This window comes from Danaus plexippus, chromosome 23 (genome assembly GCF_018135715.1).
Source record: "Danaus plexippus chromosome 23, MEX_DaPlex, whole genome shotgun sequence".
NCBI classification, from domain to species: domain Eukaryota; kingdom Metazoa; phylum Arthropoda; class Insecta; order Lepidoptera; family Nymphalidae; genus Danaus; species Danaus plexippus.
Genome location: NC_083551.1, coordinates 3,902,376 through 3,919,782, shown reverse-complemented (window position 1 = coordinate 3,919,782; position 17,407 = coordinate 3,902,376). Strand labels below are relative to the sequence as shown.

General features: G+C 28.9%; 1 protein-coding gene across 1 annotated transcript; it reads left to right on the top strand.

The window, feature by feature from the left end:
• Window positions 1-1,005: 1,005 nt before the first annotated feature.
• LOC116774813 (uncharacterized) lies at window positions 1,006-10,486 on the top strand. The gene is made up of 3 exons (XM_032667577.2): window positions 1,006-1,297; window positions 5,418-5,530; window positions 10,248-10,486. The coding sequence occupies exons 1-3, from the start codon at window positions 1,012-1,014 to the stop codon at window positions 10,428-10,430; spliced, it is 582 nt and encodes a 193-aa protein (XP_032523468.2). The 5' UTR covers window positions 1,006-1,011; the 3' UTR covers window positions 10,431-10,486.
• The last annotated feature ends 6,921 nt before the right edge of the window (window positions 10,487-17,407 follow it).

Genomic DNA, 17,407 nt, shown 5'->3' with positions numbered 1-17,407 from the left:
GAAAACAATTAATTTTCGATAAAAATTTAACTTTCTATTAACGAGCCCTTCATTTCTAAGGTCTCACCTTGTCTCACTCTCACCTGATTATAAGTAAAAAGATAAATACGTGGTGTAGCCGGTGGAAACGTAACGAAGCTTCAACTATTCTAGATATGACGAATATTTTTATAAATAATTGTGTATAATTAATTAATTAAATAATAATAACGATTCAAATATTTCTTACGAATCTAATTTGAATCATTAACTGTATGTGATTTACATTTGTACCATCACAACTCCTTTTTGATAATTATAAAAATACGTTTTTGTTATTTCTTGCTTAAATTTATGTATTTTTCACAATTGTTATTTTTTGATTTTGTTATTATAAAATTTATATTAAGTAATCATATTTATTATAAAACTTATTTAAAAACCAGTACTGTTAATGAAAGTAATTTAAAAGGACAATCGAATACTTAAATGTAAGATAGGTGGCTATTTTCTAGTGTCATTCTTTTTCGTCACATCCAGAAGCTTTATATCAAAATCTGGAATAAACTATCGTTTTGGTTTTATTTGTACCGCTTTTTATTCTTTGTATTTGAGTGAGAATCATTCTGCAACAATTTCACGAATTAAAATTATAATAAAATAATTTATTTATATACATATTAATTTATACAATGACTTACACACGCACACACACACACACACACACGCGGATATTCACAGTTATAATTTTTTTTCTTTCTTTAAAATTGCAAGTGTAATTATAGGAAAGTTTAACAATGTATGGAGAAAACACTACTGACACTTAGTCTACAATGTACTTGTTGATGACATTTAATTATAATATGAATCAGACTGTAAAATCTACCTATCGTTGAATCGCGCCACAATATTTTTTTTTTATATCATTTGTCGTTTCGCGCCGAGCACTTGTTCATTTTTTTGAAAGCTATCACTATAAAAGAGTTTCATTATTCATTTTTAAACTTAATTCTCGAACGTTGATCAAGCAAAATGTATCGGTTATTCGTAGCGTTATCTTTAGTATCTGTGGTGTTTGGTTCCTTCCTAGACGGGGACATTCAATTGACAGAAGGTGTGAAGTTAGTCGGTGTTCCAGTAACAAATAGTTTAGATGAAGGACGATCTTTGGGTGATTCACCGTTTTACAGAATGGCAAAGTTTCTGCAAGGTCACGAGCTTTACGTTAAGCTGCCAAGTTTGATAGAAAAAGATAAATTGACCAGAATTATGTCAGAATCATTAAAAGCTATTGATGAATCATCCAAGAATACAACTGGTAAGTTCGGTAACAGGTCATTGACCTAGATCATAGTTTTGTTTTCAATTTCAAAACATTTCATTCACATTGCATTTAAGATATTTATAATAAATTATCATAAATAATTAATAACTCGCTTACCCAATATGGAAATGTGTGTTTAAAATAAGCGAAAAATATTTGTGACGGTAACAGAAAAAAAATATTCTAAGCATAAATGCTTTTCGATACTCACAATAACAACGAAATATTGCAATCAAATGACGTACCAGAATTTTATAATAAAGTAATTATCTATAACAATACATTTTAGACGGTTTTTTTCCTAAATACTATAATATTATAAATGATGTAGATTTATATATTTCAGTAATAAATTTGTAATGACATTAGACATTGGATATATTATTGCATAAAAATCTTAGACGTAACCACAGTATTAAGATAGCTTCAGATTGTATATAGCGAGTACGTCTTAAGTTTAGCGTCAATGATCTTTGGTCAAAGCAAATTATAAATTCTGGTTATAGACCTATACAATTCAAGGATAAAGGATAAAAAATGAAAGAAAGAGATAAAAGATGAAGATGAGATGATTTGGATATATTAAAAAAAACTGTCATGGCTCGTCATACCTGTTCTCAGATTGTTTATATTATTGATAGTAATGACATGACCCTGGTATATATTGATATTTATCCGAGTACAATAAAGTAAAAAATGTGTCATAATTTAAAAAGAACTTTAGATCTAAACCTTAGTATAGGCCAGCATCTATGTACCGTACTGGCCTATCGGCGAGAATCTATGTCCTGCACTGTACTGTACTGTACAGTACTGTACTGTACTATACTGTACTGTACTGTACTGTACTGTACTATACTGTACTGTACTGTACTGTACTGTACTATACTGTACTGTACTGTATTGGAGCAAGATAATCAACAATGTATATATTAAATTCAAAAAGTCTTTTGCAAGGCGTTAGCTAAAGCTCTTAAAACTAAATTACTTTTGCTACATTTAACGTCAATAAAAACGTTAATATCTCTTATTTAAATAAAAGGCAATTATCTCAAAGGTTGAATGATCAGTTAAAGTAATTTTAGCGGTCTCAGACGATGTAGATTCTTCCAGAAACTTCTAAATTTTTCTTCCTCTTCTCATCCTTTTTTTCTCTTATTCGCCATTTTATTATTTAAACTTTTTGTATAATGTTATGTTCGCTAGTGATTGTTCATTGTTCATTTTTATGTCGATCGCACAAATCTTTTTATGTTCAAATAAACAATGAAACAAGCAATTAATTGGGATGGTAAAATATATTTTGCATCGAGTGCTGCGTAAATTTATCTCTAAATTTTTGCCCACTTAAGTATTAAAACAAAACGGATTATCCCTAACTTTTATGTAAATAAAATCAGATTTTCCATATATTTCTCCGGATATATTTGACGCTATGACATTTTGCAAACAAAAAATACAATTAACGAACATGATTAAAACTAGATAAGTTTATTTCCATACATTTAGATCTTAATCTATAGCCTATTAGGTTAGGTGAAATAACCATTTTCAAAAAAAAAAATCTGTTTAAATTACCTTGGAATACTAGAAATTTTCAACCAAGACTTTTTTAAAGGCTGCCTTTAAGGTGGGATAATTTTATATTATCATACAAAAACCAGGTACTTATGTATATTTAATAGTGAATCTAGAAAAATCTTGTTACTCATAGTTTTCATTACCAAAAAGTAAAAAAAATGATTTAACCATGGCTTAAAGTTTAACTAGATAATTATTAACTTAAAATCTTACCTGAAACTATTATTATTGTTAAACTAAAACTACTGATTGCATTCATAAAATAATATTGAAAACATATAATGAAATAAAACTCTTTATGAATTTAATATGATGAAGTAATATACTATATACCTTTTTAATATGACGCTATCTAAATTCCAATGTGTCCGTAGATACAACCTGATAACATAGTAATATATATATATACATATAAATTCACTATGCCAAATAATTATTACTTCTTCATTTAATAGAGTGTATTTTCACTACTTTTCATTTTATTTTAGCAATGTAGACACAAAACTACCGTATTGAAGTAACACTATTAATAAGGCATCTTAATATTTAAATTGTATTTTTACTTTTGATATTAAATCGGTTACATATTTTTTACAGTATATTTTTTATAAACAACAAATAAGGATTAGTCCAATATTTCTAAAAAAGTAGGCCGTAATAAAAAAAATGTCCAACATCCTTTATCTATTTGCCACAATTAATTTAAATAAAAATTATTATACTAAGGACATTCATATTATTCCATTCAATAGGAATAATTCAAGAAATAAATAAATATATTACAATCTTCGCTTTTCAACTCACAACAATTTTATCCTATATATTATATAATGTTACATATAATATAATGTTATATACGACTTATATTGCAATGAATATTTTTTTTTAAATTAAACACAATTTGCCAGATATTAACCGCATATTCAACCCGTATTATTCCTAACTTGTTATAAGATCCTTGGTCCAGAGAGCCCCAGGAGCTTGAACACAATAAGACATTAAAAAGACTACATAGGAAATCCATTTGCTGAAAGGCGTCTAGTGTCTGCAATATTGCTGTTTCCATTACAAAGTTGGCAGATGCTTTGATTTTATTTCAACCTCAATATAAAAGTCCATATCGGTTAACAGAACCTAATGACAGTACATATATGTCAGATTCAGTTGAGATACATCAAATATGGAATTAATATTCTGGTGATCTTTTTTTACGACGTATAAAAAATATTTATAACTCATTGAAAGTTTAAATCAATTGCGATTGTTTTTTTTTTAACAGATAAGGTATTAAAAGATAACCCAGCTAAAAAACAGATGTAAAATTATTTAAGCGCAAAAATGAAATCTACAAACATGTTCCATCCTTTTATATAATGTACCTTTTTTTTTTTTTTTCGGGGAGAAATCCTCTTACAGACTGCTCACTGCCCTGGCTCGACAGTGAGTTTTGTGTGGGGATCGCCCAGCGCCTGGTGGTATTGGCACTGGGAATACCCACTAAAACTCCCCGGCTTCCCTTCCTGCCCGTATTTAGGGTGATTTGGGACCTTTATGCAATAACAATTAAACATTTAACTACTGGACTAATAAACTGATTTCTCCTCCATGGTTTCTTTAAGCATGGCATTGAAGCTATCTAGATATTTTAAACATGTTTCTGAAAAATATTTACATTCAGAAAAAAAACGATTAACTAATAATTTTAATTACACAGCATGATATATTTTTTTCTTAACGTGGAAGTAAATGTATCAGAAAATTTTTGACCGTTTTAAAAACTTAAAAACAGTTTAAATAAATATTGTTAAAACTACGAAGAAAACTTCGATATAATTTCTACCAGCTTTTTATATTTATATAAGTGTTATATTCCCAAAATTAAAGCAAGCAATTAATTACATACAAGAAGTTCGTCTACTTCATAAAAAAACCGATTTCCTGAACTGCACCAGAATGGTTCATTAACTGTCCACAGATCATCGAGCCTGAGTCTATTTATCAAATAAAACCTTGTTTACAATAATGTGTCTTTCGAAATTAGAATTATCTCTTGAGTTAAGCTCGTGTAAATTAACCTTTATTTGTTTGTACTACTGAAGGAATTTTATTGTCTTAGGTAACGGCTAAAATCAACAGTGTCATAAATTTTTATGTTATTCACGTAAAATATTATCAAAATCGGACCGCAAAAGAAAATTACACTCCAATTTTTCTTCTATAGAAAAATAACATTGTAATCGGAATAGCAACAGAGTAAATTTCACCTAACCAAAATAGAGGAGCGTGGTTTTTTGTTCAGTTCGACAACGACACAAACAAGAGTTTTCACGAGAGGAAAAGTTTGTGAAACGTCTCATTTAACGTATTTGTTTGATTTGATTAATGTCGTTGTTTTACATAAAAGGAAATTAAGAATGTTTTTTACGGCTGGGACTATTGCATAGTTGTGATTTATAATTTAATTAATAATAAATAACGGACTTCATTATATAGTAAAAATATTTGTATTGAGTTTTTAAATGATTTATTTTAGTAACTGGTCGAGGCAAAGGTGATGGAGGGGGTTCGTTGGCCCTACTTGGCATGATGTTCGCAAAGACCATGGGAGCAGCTGGTATAGGAGGGTTGGCGTTACTTACCATGAAGGTATTCATTATCAATATATACATATTATAAAACAAAGTTCCTCGCCGCATCTGTCGGTCTGTCTGTTCGCGATAAACGGAAAAACTACTGCACCGATTTTCAAACAGTTATCACCACTCGATAGCCTGATTATCGAGGAAGGTTTTAGTATATAATTTGTTAAGTTTTTGTATTTACTTGTGTGTAAATTACGAAATTTGTTGAAGGTGTGGGGAAAACATGAGCCGTCTGAGAGCTTTTAACGAAAACGCTGCCTAAAGTGTTTGAAATGTAACAAAATAATATATTGTGGAAGTATATAGGTCTACAGAAAAGTCCGCGGTGGCATATATCTATACCTTAAGGATAACATACTATATCCATTTTACAACTTGTAAAAATTAAAGCGATAATTTGAAAGCTATTTACAAAATCTTATCAAAATAAATTACTTTGTTTTCAATCCTACATCAGTATCTGTAAATTACTTTTTAAATCGTTTAAATCAGACGTATCATTTGAAAGTTATCATAATATAAGTTTAATAATTCTCTAAATTAAATAGGCTTTTTATATTTTTTGTTAAGAACCCCCGCGAAGCCAGGGCTGGTACCTAGTATATGGATAAACTGTTCTATAATATTCAGTAAGACTTTGAAAATAGAACTTGGAACATGCGTCGAAGGCAGCCCTAGTAGTTTCGTTTCAAATTTAGGCAGGTAGAGGAAGAGCTTGGACAGAGGAGGTGAGCGTTTTACGCTCGTTAGATAGGGGCTCTTTAAACCTACACCTGCGTCGCAAGACCCAGGCACTGATGAAGCTCCTCTCCCTGCAACGCAATGGATCCGGCACCCGCACGGTGAATCCATGGAATGCTGAGAGGTTTCGTCTCTTTTCCCATATAAACTCCATATATTTTGTAAACATATAACCTCTTATACATAACATCTTCATGATTCGCGTACAATTTAAAGTATTATCTTTTATAAATCATGATTATTAATTTTAATAAATAGTAATTTGAGTCTGAATTTACCTAAATTGTTAAAATTGCCATACTTATATAAATGTTTAATGCACGGATGTCAGTTGGATTTACTTTTATTTCAATAATCGAGTAATGACTAACTAACTAATGCATAGTTATATTACAAACATTTATAATCAATTTAATAATATCACAAATTCAAATGAGCAATTCCTTCATTTGGCTCTTAATCTGACCTTACAACGTTCTAATGAACGTCGGCTTTGTTATTTTTAAACACACCGATTATTACAAGAGTTTAAAATAAAATTATTACCAACTTATGTTCACTAAACCGCAGAATTACTTTCCGTGCCACAGATGAAAAGAACCCGCCGGTATTATACATTATTTAACATTTGACGTGTCTGACACAAAAAGCAGTAAGTAAAAGTCTACAATATGAGACCATAGCTTAAAAATAGATACAACTAGCATAAAACAAATAACGCGAGCATGTTTTACGACAAATAGAAAGCCCCTAATTATTCAATTAATACAATGTAATCTAAATTCAATAATTAGATATCGGATTCGTAATTGGAAAGAGTGAATGCTTGTTGAAACCTCCTTGCTCGTTCTCCGTGACGGAATAGCTGATGGTAATTCAAACGATTTCAAATGTAAATTTTTGTTGGACTCTATTTTATTTCCTGCGGGGAAACGTGGAGATAACACTGGTAGTTTCAATACGTAACTAGAGTTTTTTTTTTTAATTTTAAGATTTTTTTTTTTTTAATTTTGGATTTTGTATTCAAATTTACATATAGTGCCAACCTTAGAAAATGTAGATTGTATTAAGAATAACGATGAAATTTTACTAAAATCTACATTCATTTTTTTATTATTGTACTATGGTACATTTATTTTATTGATTACTAGTGAAGATATCTTTGGTATGTCATCAACGTCTGTAGAAGGTTCTCAATGACTACCATTGTATTGTATTAAAGGTCCCTGATTGAGACAAATACTAGTTAAACAACGCAAATAAATTATGTACAAACTTATTTTAGAAATTTGCATTCCTTATTAACTAACTTTAACTTGTGCAGTCCGTCTCAACAACTGACAGACGGCTGCCAAACTACTGACAGTTATTTGAAACGTGCTCCAAAAAGGTACATTAACTAGAGTCTTCTTTAAAAAAAAAAAATTAACAAAACGCATTTACACAATTCAAAAAAACTCCTTCGTGTTTCCTCCACACGGTACTCAATATTATGATTCGCGAAACGATTAAAAATATTGACATAAGCAAAATATTCCGTGATTCCAAAGCAAATGAAGCCGTAGCTAAAGAAAAAAATACCTACATTAAAACCGTTAAAATAGTTGGTCGTTAAGTCTTCTTAAATTTTCAAAGTATTCCAGCAATTTCATAACCTCTAATTGAAATCTAAGACTTTCGCGGGTATTCATTTAAACAAAACTAATATTTTTCGGATTACACTACGCGTTTTTTGTTATTTTAAAAATGTAGTTTCTTAAAATGATAAAAACGTGTAGATTTAAAATAAAAAAAATAAATAAAGTACGCGTAGTATAATTCGTAAAATATTATTTATAACTATTGTTATATAAGAACCTTCTAGAAAATATAAGACAAAATTTAAGAAAGATCAATTAACTGGGCGTTCTGCGATGTATTTCAGACTTTTCCCTTGTTATCTTTTGGTATTGAAAACTAAATGATTGTCAACACAGAATCGCAGACATAATTATAGAAGAATTATAAAAAGATAGCATTTAAATTATATAAATATTCCTTATACAAAATAAGTTTATTTGGCGAAACAAGATGGATGCAAAAATGTAAATAAGTCAGGTGCGAGTTTAAAATAAAAACCATAGGTTCCGTACTGAATAGCAAGTGGCCGTTTGGTAGCATTTCTAATATCATAATTGGACAATTATATTAACACTATATAGCTTAAACAAAAGCCAAATATGTTTTTAAAATTAAATCTATGTTCATGTAATATATGAATTAAAATTTAAATAAATAATATTAAATTTTAATGAAACTAGTATTTTTCGGATGAACTACGCGTGATTTATTTTTGTAAAAAACTACATACTCCCGACGTTTCGGTTACTTTTCAGCAACCGTGATCACGGGCAGACGAAATGTGAATGTCTGTCAGTTGGTCCTTGTTATTTATCACCTACCGCCATCGATTTCTTAATTTTCTGGCGTACCGCTCACGCGTAGTTTAGCCGAAAAATACTAGTTTCATTTAAATGAATAAAACTCGCGAAAATATTAAATTGATGTTCTTCAATACCTTCAATACCAAAAGCTTACATTCTCGTAATATGTACGAAGAATTATTGATTGAGAAACGAAAAGGTTCCGTATGTAGCGTTAGGGCAGTTTCAAATTTGTTTTTCAATGTTCAGCGTTACTTCCACTAATGTCCTACAAAATGTCTGCAGCTAATATTTATAGTTTTCAAAAACAAGTCGATACTTAAATGTTGTTAACAATGTTACAATGGTTCAATATTACAATTAATTATAATCAGTCATAAAAATTCAAACTTTTATAGTACATTATTGTAATTAGTACAGAACGGATCGCGCCACTTGTAACAGTAACTTCCAGTTGTGTAAATCCTGCTCGGGTATATGAAATTTTCATTGTAATTTCTATTCCAATTTCAACTCAAGGTATTTTTTTGTAAATCAAACGACTACCATTTTTTTCGATTTTACAAAATATCATCATCATGATATGATATATATATTAATTTTCCATATTTTTTTTCTCCTTTATCACCTTTTTTGTGTTTTTATAGACGCTGGATTCAATGAAGCGTAAACAATAATAAAAGTATTACAAACGCTGAACATTATTATGTCCTAAACATGACAACATATACCTAGATAAATATTGTCAACTTTTTCCTTAAAGTTATGGCATAAACATATTCTTTATAAAACACAACAAAGCATAACATTAAGGACCACAAAGATAAATAAAACTAATATCTTTCGGATTACTACGCGTATTTTATTATTTTAAAAACTACGTACTCTCTACGTTTAGGTTACTTTGCAGCAACCGTGATAATAGGCAGACGAGATGTGGATTCACATGTGTAATCACACAAGTAATCCGAAAAAAGTTAGTTTTATTTGAATGAATACCCGCTAAGGTCCTAGATCTCATTAGCGCAAAGGTAAAAATAGTTACCCAGTTTCCCATATAATTTCAAAAACAAGACATCAGCAATGAAGGAGTACGTTTTGAAGCACTTAAACATTTCAAATTTAGTTTTTTGTATCGTGAAGTCGTTACTGGTTCGGAACTTTTCCAGGAGAAGTTTAACCAAAGCTAAACTTCTTGAACATGGCTCTTCTACAACTTCCATTAGTTCTATCGCTACCATAACTGGTTTACAAAGAATCTCTCCTTTCTTACTAAGACAAACTTTCGGTTTAAGATGCAATCTATACAAGGTATAAGTAATCTGGAACTTACTAGAAACAATAAGAAATCGACTTTAAGAAGGTTAAGCGAAATCCAATTTCATTGAATGAACTTTAATCTAGAAATATAACATTATATATCTATATTTATAACATTGAATAACATATTTACGTTATAAAAATTGCAGTTTATATGTAGTCAATATATTTATACACCGCCTTAGAAATTGGAAATCAACTACCTCAGTTAACAACTATGCTATTTTCTTTTCACAGGCGCTAGCTGCGTCCGCGCTCGCCCTTATGCTGTCAGCAATTGTAGGAGTTAAGAAACTGACATCACACGACGATCACGATGATCACCAAGTGATATACGCTGGTCATCACGGTCATCATCGACGGAGACGGGATCTCATCACACCGCTGCCGTACCAAGGCTGGAGGGATTACCGACATTAGAAGTCTAGAAATTAATTTATTATGTAAATAAATATTTATTCATCCTATATATTAATAATTTTTAAATATTTCCAATTCTGGAAAATAGCATCAATAAATGGTTTAAAAATAAATATTTTTTATTGTTCCAGTTCATTTTTATTTTTCTATGTTCATAAAGAACCACAACTCTATAGAAATTATATAATCACCTATTCATCTTTTCTGGAGACATGATAAATAGATATTTATCAAAAAGTAGTAGTCAAGAATTAAAAAATATATTGAAATGATAAGAAAATAAATAAAACTCAACACTTGAACACTATTCCTTTATACTACAAATACGAAACACACCCACTGTCTCTATTCTATTGTATTCTGTCTGTCTGATTCTATTTTATCAACTAAAATGCTGAACCGTTTTTGATTCAATAAATTATAAGAAACTAGACAGCATAATCAATAAGGGCAAGTTGTTTAGCATTAAGGATATCAAGAGTTGAGCAAATTTCTTTCGACCGAAAATACAGAAAATAAAGTTTTTTCAAATTTCATCTTTTAATTGATTCAAAGAAATTAATATTTATGTAACCTTTTGATAATAAAATTTTATCTTCGCTTTAATATGAATTCAATATATGTAGGTTGTTTTTAAATTCACCGTTCTCTATTTCTTTTTCTCCAGCAAAAGCAGTTATTCCACGAAATTATTATAGCGGTAAATTATAATGTGAAAGCAAATCATCAAATAACAACTATACGTAGAGTAAAATTAACCACCGTGTTTTAAAACAGTATTATCTGTCCAGTAAAGAATATGAATACTATATTTTTCTAATATAATCTGTGGATGAAAATATTAGAGCTTGTTCAGAATAGAAAACGTCTGGAAAAAAATGACGTTTAGAAATTATACACTTAAATTTTTTTATGTGAATGGCGTCTAACGAGCAGACGGCCTACTTGATTGGCAGTCAGCGACGCCCATGGACATCCGCAACATCTATGTTGCGGATGCGTTGCCAACCTTAGCTGTTGAGGAAAAGGGAGGGTTGGGATAAGGAAATTGCAAGAACGGCTGGGAATAGGAAAAGGGCAACCGGCTCTCCCACTCATCGGATGAAACGCAGTCATTAATGACTACTTCACGCCGATCTTCTGTGAGAAGGTGGTACTTCCCCGGCCGAGCCAGCCCGTGTTCGAGCTGTAATTATTATTGACCACAGATAGGCTCTACCACCTACTTAAAAGTACTGTTAATTAATAGTTTAAAAAAATCAATTACAATATCTGAGTTTATTTTAAAGTAGGAACTCAAAAAAAAGTATTGAGAAAATACCTCAATTACGTATTTCAAAGTGACTTGTAAAATTTTGCATCTAATTAACAGTCGTAATATGTCATTACTAAGTTCTGACAATATTTTGACGGTTTGAACAAACAGGTTATATTTGTTAAATAGAATCGTCATGTCCTCAGACAGATTCATTTTAATCCGCCTGAATACACAGAACCTGTAAATAAATGAAAATATAAAATATTTTTTCAGCTAACAACATGACAAAAGGATGTTAATATACTGAAAAACAAATGGATTTACTTAAAAAAAAAACTGTCGGAATGAATAAACAATTCCGTCTAAATAACAATAAAGGACTGTAGCTCTGTGATATTTAAAAAAAATACTCTTTGTGTTTTGTTTTGTATTGAATTAAATAAAATACTTCTATTTTCCAAATGATATATTCAAAATACAAAGAATCATAACTACTCATGACCAGGCAAGTATGTGTAAGCAAGAAAACAAAAGAAATTAGTTGCTGATGGATTTTTCTCTATTGAGAACAACTGTTTTTGTAAGTTTCTAACTAGCGCTCTCTGTGAAAGACTACCGAAAACACAAAGATCGTGATTTCAAATATGTCGTAAGCTACCTATATGAATAAACTACAAAATATTTTCTACAGATGGCGCTGTTTTCAATTCGTGAGAATTTAAAATACATTAAATATTTTTTACTTCAAAATCAAGTAAATGCCATAATTAGTTTAACTTATATCTTAATTTCAGTGGTTATGTTGACTTCAAGCACTCTTTACTTGTCACAATAAATAATTTTTGTTTAAGTGGACGAAAAACTTCAAAGCTGACGTTTTTTAGTATGACACTAAAAAATTATAAAGCGCATGTGTGTTTCTTATTATTTATTTATGACTATGTGAACGAACGAACGAAAAATGATGTGAAGTATTAAAAATAGGTCAAACAAGACGGCATACATCCAAACAACATTAGGAATAGATTTAAAACCTCTTTAGATTACTTTTTTTTTATTCTAAGTTCAAAAATTATTACTAAAAGCCGAAAAGGCAGAACATCTGTTACTGGAATAAGGAATATATTCTTCTGTCCTCGAAGTTCCTCATATATATATAAATATCAAAGAAAAATATAGATTTGGAGTCGTAGTTTTATACCTAACATATTATTGTAAGGATTGTAATATATTTTATAGAATTGTGTTTAAAAAATCCACTCCAAATATAAAAATCATTAAAATGACGATAAAAATTACTACTTAATTTAAAAACTGATATATAAACTAAACTTTAAAAGACGTTTTCTATTAAACGATTTCATTCATTTTCACAATAAAAAATGCATTTGCATTGTAGACTTTGTAAAGACAGGAATTAAATAAAAACTAGCGAATACTTCGCTAGAGTTTCCAACAAGACCAATTGCGAGTAAAGTAGGGTTTGAAAAAAAATATGCTGAATTCATAAAATATATATTTTTAATTCTTTACGTCTTTACGATTAACATATCGACTCATTATAAATATGTGAAACCATAATAAAACTTTTATTTTTGGATTGTTTTATCTTAGTTTATTCTCACCTAAATTATAAAGAGGCTTGCCTTTTATAAAACGAATTTTTTGCACCAATGATCGAAGATTTTTCTCAACAATGTTTTAGATATCATTGCTTTTATTATTTTTCTGATGTCGGTAGTAAATCCGGTTAGAAACTGAGCACGTACCATAATCTGAGGATATCCAAGTTCTGCCTTGTAAGTGTCCCTACTTTTCTTTAATTTTTTTTCAGGCTTTTCTTGAGCTTGCCAATAAATAGCTTAGGACCGTATTTCTAAATATATATTATTTTGCTTTAAACACTTTCACTGTGGTTGAATAGTTTTGTTAAGGTCTATTATAGGACAAATGTGATCAAATTCAGAATAAATTGATACAGTTGTAAATTTTCTATTTGTTAAAGATCCAATAAATTGGCAAACTTTAATAGAAGTCATGTTTCTTGAGAGTCCATTTAAATCCTTAGGACGTAGGATGTGCTTAAAACTTGTGAGCATCAGACCTCGAATATATCAGAGACACGAGATCAACAGTCGCTTTTGAATTTCTATTTTGTATCCAGATTTATATTCATTATATTCCTTTTTTATTTAAAACATCTTCTGTTCCGAGAACATACCTAATTAATTACGTATGATAATTAAATTCTAATAGTTTTCTTATAAAATTGCTATGTCACCTTGTTTTCTACCTATCTATTCAATTTGTATAAAAAATGTTTATAATGCTGGTGTTCATATTTAGTAAAAGGTTATCCATTATCGAAATCGTTGCCTGCTTCCATTTTTTCTGACTTATCACCTATACGAATTATTTGATTGAAATTCAACAGAAAGCGCATTGCCTTGTTATAAAACGTAATTCCATAAATATTTCTGTGATCCCTAACTTACGCAAAAAGAGATAATTCGTTACTAAAATCACTCAAGTTTTTCGTATGTCTTCAAGTAATTTTTTTTTTATATCAATAGGTAATTTTAAATGATTGATTTCTCATAAATCTCTAGAAATCAAAGATGTGACTCGTGATTATATTATTATTAAAGATCCAATCCAACTCATTATATGCTATAAAAGTCTACCTGGTATTGAATTTTACGTTATTCATGTAAAGCTGTGATATTTTAACATCAACTTTTTACGAACTAATGTAATGATAGTAAATTCAAACGGAATATTAATTTGAAAAAGTATTATCTTTCTGTATTACTATTTAAAACTAATGGCGACATCGAATAAATAATATATAAGGAGAATTTGAAAGTATATCCATTTTTATGAAGGTATTTATTGTGATATAAAAAAATTAATGATCCGGCCAAGAGCAGACAAAGTCGCAGACGGGAACTTTAACAATATCATATCACAATAACAAAGTGTACACACATAAGATCTGTGTTTCGAGGTAAACTGTCCTCCCACCGTACTTTCTACTGTGCTATCAAATGTGTTATGAAATACAATTGCACTTGCAAGGTGAAAGTCAGAAGTTTATTACTTTAATTAAACAAGTAATTATGTACGTATGAATTATTTATAATAAAATAACGAGGCGTCTTTTACACAAACATTAATATGATTTACATAATATTAATATTGTCGTAAATTAAAGAAATATTGTATATTTTGTAGATATATTATGAGATGTATAAATTCTGTAATTCTGTTCCGTTGGTATGGAATCCATCGCGTATTAATTAATTATGAAATTTTTCATATATTTAAAGTAAATATTAACTTCAAACAAAATATAATGAGAATATTTTTAGGACATTCTACTATCGACGGACTTTAAGGATTTATTGGAACGAATTGTTTAACTCGAGTGTAATGGCAAAGTGAATTTACTTATAAGAGAGACTGTATAGGAAAAAAATTAAAAAAATATCTTTGATAGGTGCTAATAGGTATCTTTTAATTGAAATAAGCGAATGAAATACATCTCAAAGGTTACTGAGATCCAAAACAACAGTAAAAAGACAATTTTATTGTGAATTTATCGCCGAAATCTTCCAAATGTTGTGAGACATTACTTTCTAACATAGTTATACTTAGGTTCTGGTGATGCTGTTTGGCTTATTGACGATAAGCTATAGAAAAGATAAGGTTTCTCTTACATTTGTTTATATAAAACCTTCAATAACAGCTTGATTAAAACAGTTAAACAGTTTAGCTCCAATCAAGATATTTTTTATTTAATTTAAATTATTTTACTGTTATTATATCTTATATTTAGCTATTTCTTTATTCAAATTTAAAATATCAAACTTTCTTATAAGAATTATTTTGAAAAAATTATAATTAGATACTATTAATAGTTCCTTTATAGAACGAATATTGAGATCTGACGATTATTCTTATTTATCCACAGTTTGTTATATAACCTGGAAAAGTTCAGTGAAATATATAATTGAATATATTGCAAGAAACGAAAATAACATATTAAAGTAATAATATAATAAATAAATATTTTATACTATTAATATAAATGATAATAAAGAATAATTAAAATCAATTATCAAAATAATTAAAATCAATTATCCAAAATAACATATGATTGTTTGACAAATCGTTCTCAAATATGTATACAATTTTATTAGACACGTATGTATTTTTAATATACTTTCGTTTTATAATTAAGAAGTTAGTAACAAAAAGATATATTTGTATTTTTCACAACTAATTTCTTTCACTAATAAGCAGATCACTAATAAGCTCCAAAGTAATCCAAAAGTCGAGAGTGTGTGGTTCAACATAAAAATAATAGATAATATAGTACAGATATCTTTTATAATATAGATATCTTTTAATAGTGTTATCGTCATTTTTAAAATGTGAACATAACTTTCATAGTGACTAAATACATAAGCTTTACGTTGTATAAATGCTAATCATGCATTATACAGACGTTAGTTTGATATCAGTAATAAAAAAACTAAAAAACACGCTTTTTATAGAAAACCGAACTAAAAAATAGAAAATAAATTTTAATAAATTTAAATTAAGAAAACAGTGTTAAAAATTTCAATAAATATAAATTAATAAAAGTGTGAATAAAAAAAAAAGTATTTTATTTTCAAAAAACCGTGGGGTGCATGGTGTCAATAGTTATAAATATTTTATTGACAGATATGAGTAGAGTGATTATCATTTCGATAATATCTTAAAAAGCACCCCACGCTTTTTTTAAAATAAAATATATATTCTTTTTATTCACACTATTAAAATTTATTTTCTATTTTTTAGTTCGGTTTTTTATAGAAAGCGTGTTTTTTAGTTTTTTTTAACTATTTTTTATTTATATACTATTATTTTTTTATTAAGTTTCTTACCTTATCGACTATGATGAAAATTATATAAATTAATATAACAGAAATCATATTTTGGAAATTGAAAAATAGAATAATATTATCAAATTAGTGTATTGTCATCGGTCCTCGATAAATCTACAAAGTTTGAACGAAATCTGGCCGTTTAAAGTGGGTCAAAATAGCGCCCAAAGAAGTCGGTTACAAACAAACATACAAACATACATGTGAAGCTAATAAAAAGAGGTTTAGCTGAACATGAGTAAGTTATGAAAAATACTCTCCAGCCTAATTTGAGTTATAAAAAAACATGAAAACAATCAACTAATCTTCGTGTTTAACTTAAGAAAATGTGTTGTATGTAAGAGTATATAAAAGATTATTCATCAAGATAATCAAGTTATACTAGCTAGTGTTACGAGGTTTTTTTATTGAGAATTTTAATTCATTCATGTTTTAATCGAGAAGAAAAATCGTGTATAATACAAATTTCCATTCCGCAAAAAAGCTCGTGAATACAATACGAAAGCACTTCCGTGCTTTATATGGAGGAGTACACAAATTGAGAGCCTTCTTGTTTGAATTCACATAGTTACTATTATATAGAGTAAATCGATGCCGGGCTGGCGTTGTCAGGTTATTGTGTCAATTACTATTGTTCAGTGAGAATCACGGTTAGAGGAAAAATAAGTCATGTGAGTAAAGGTCGCTGTGAACTCTTTGAATAATCACATAAGCAGCAAACATTTAAATAGGTTCAGTGAACTACCATCATAATATTATGAATAAAATGAATATACTATCAACAA

Bases quoted from the DNA above. Each gene is read 5' to 3' on its own strand.
- LOC116774813 (XM_032667577.2), top strand. From the start codon at position 1,012: ATGTATCGGTTATTCGTAGCGTTATCTTTAGTATCTGTGGTGTTTGGT. The intron at 1,298-5,417 runs GTAAGTTCGGTA...GATTTATTTTAG, and splicing joins ATCATCCAAGAATACAACTG to TAACTGGTCGAGGCAAAGGT. The intron at 5,531-10,247 runs GTATTCATTATC...TTCTTTTCACAG, and splicing joins TGGCGTTACTTACCATGAAG to GCGCTAGCTGCGTCCGCGCT.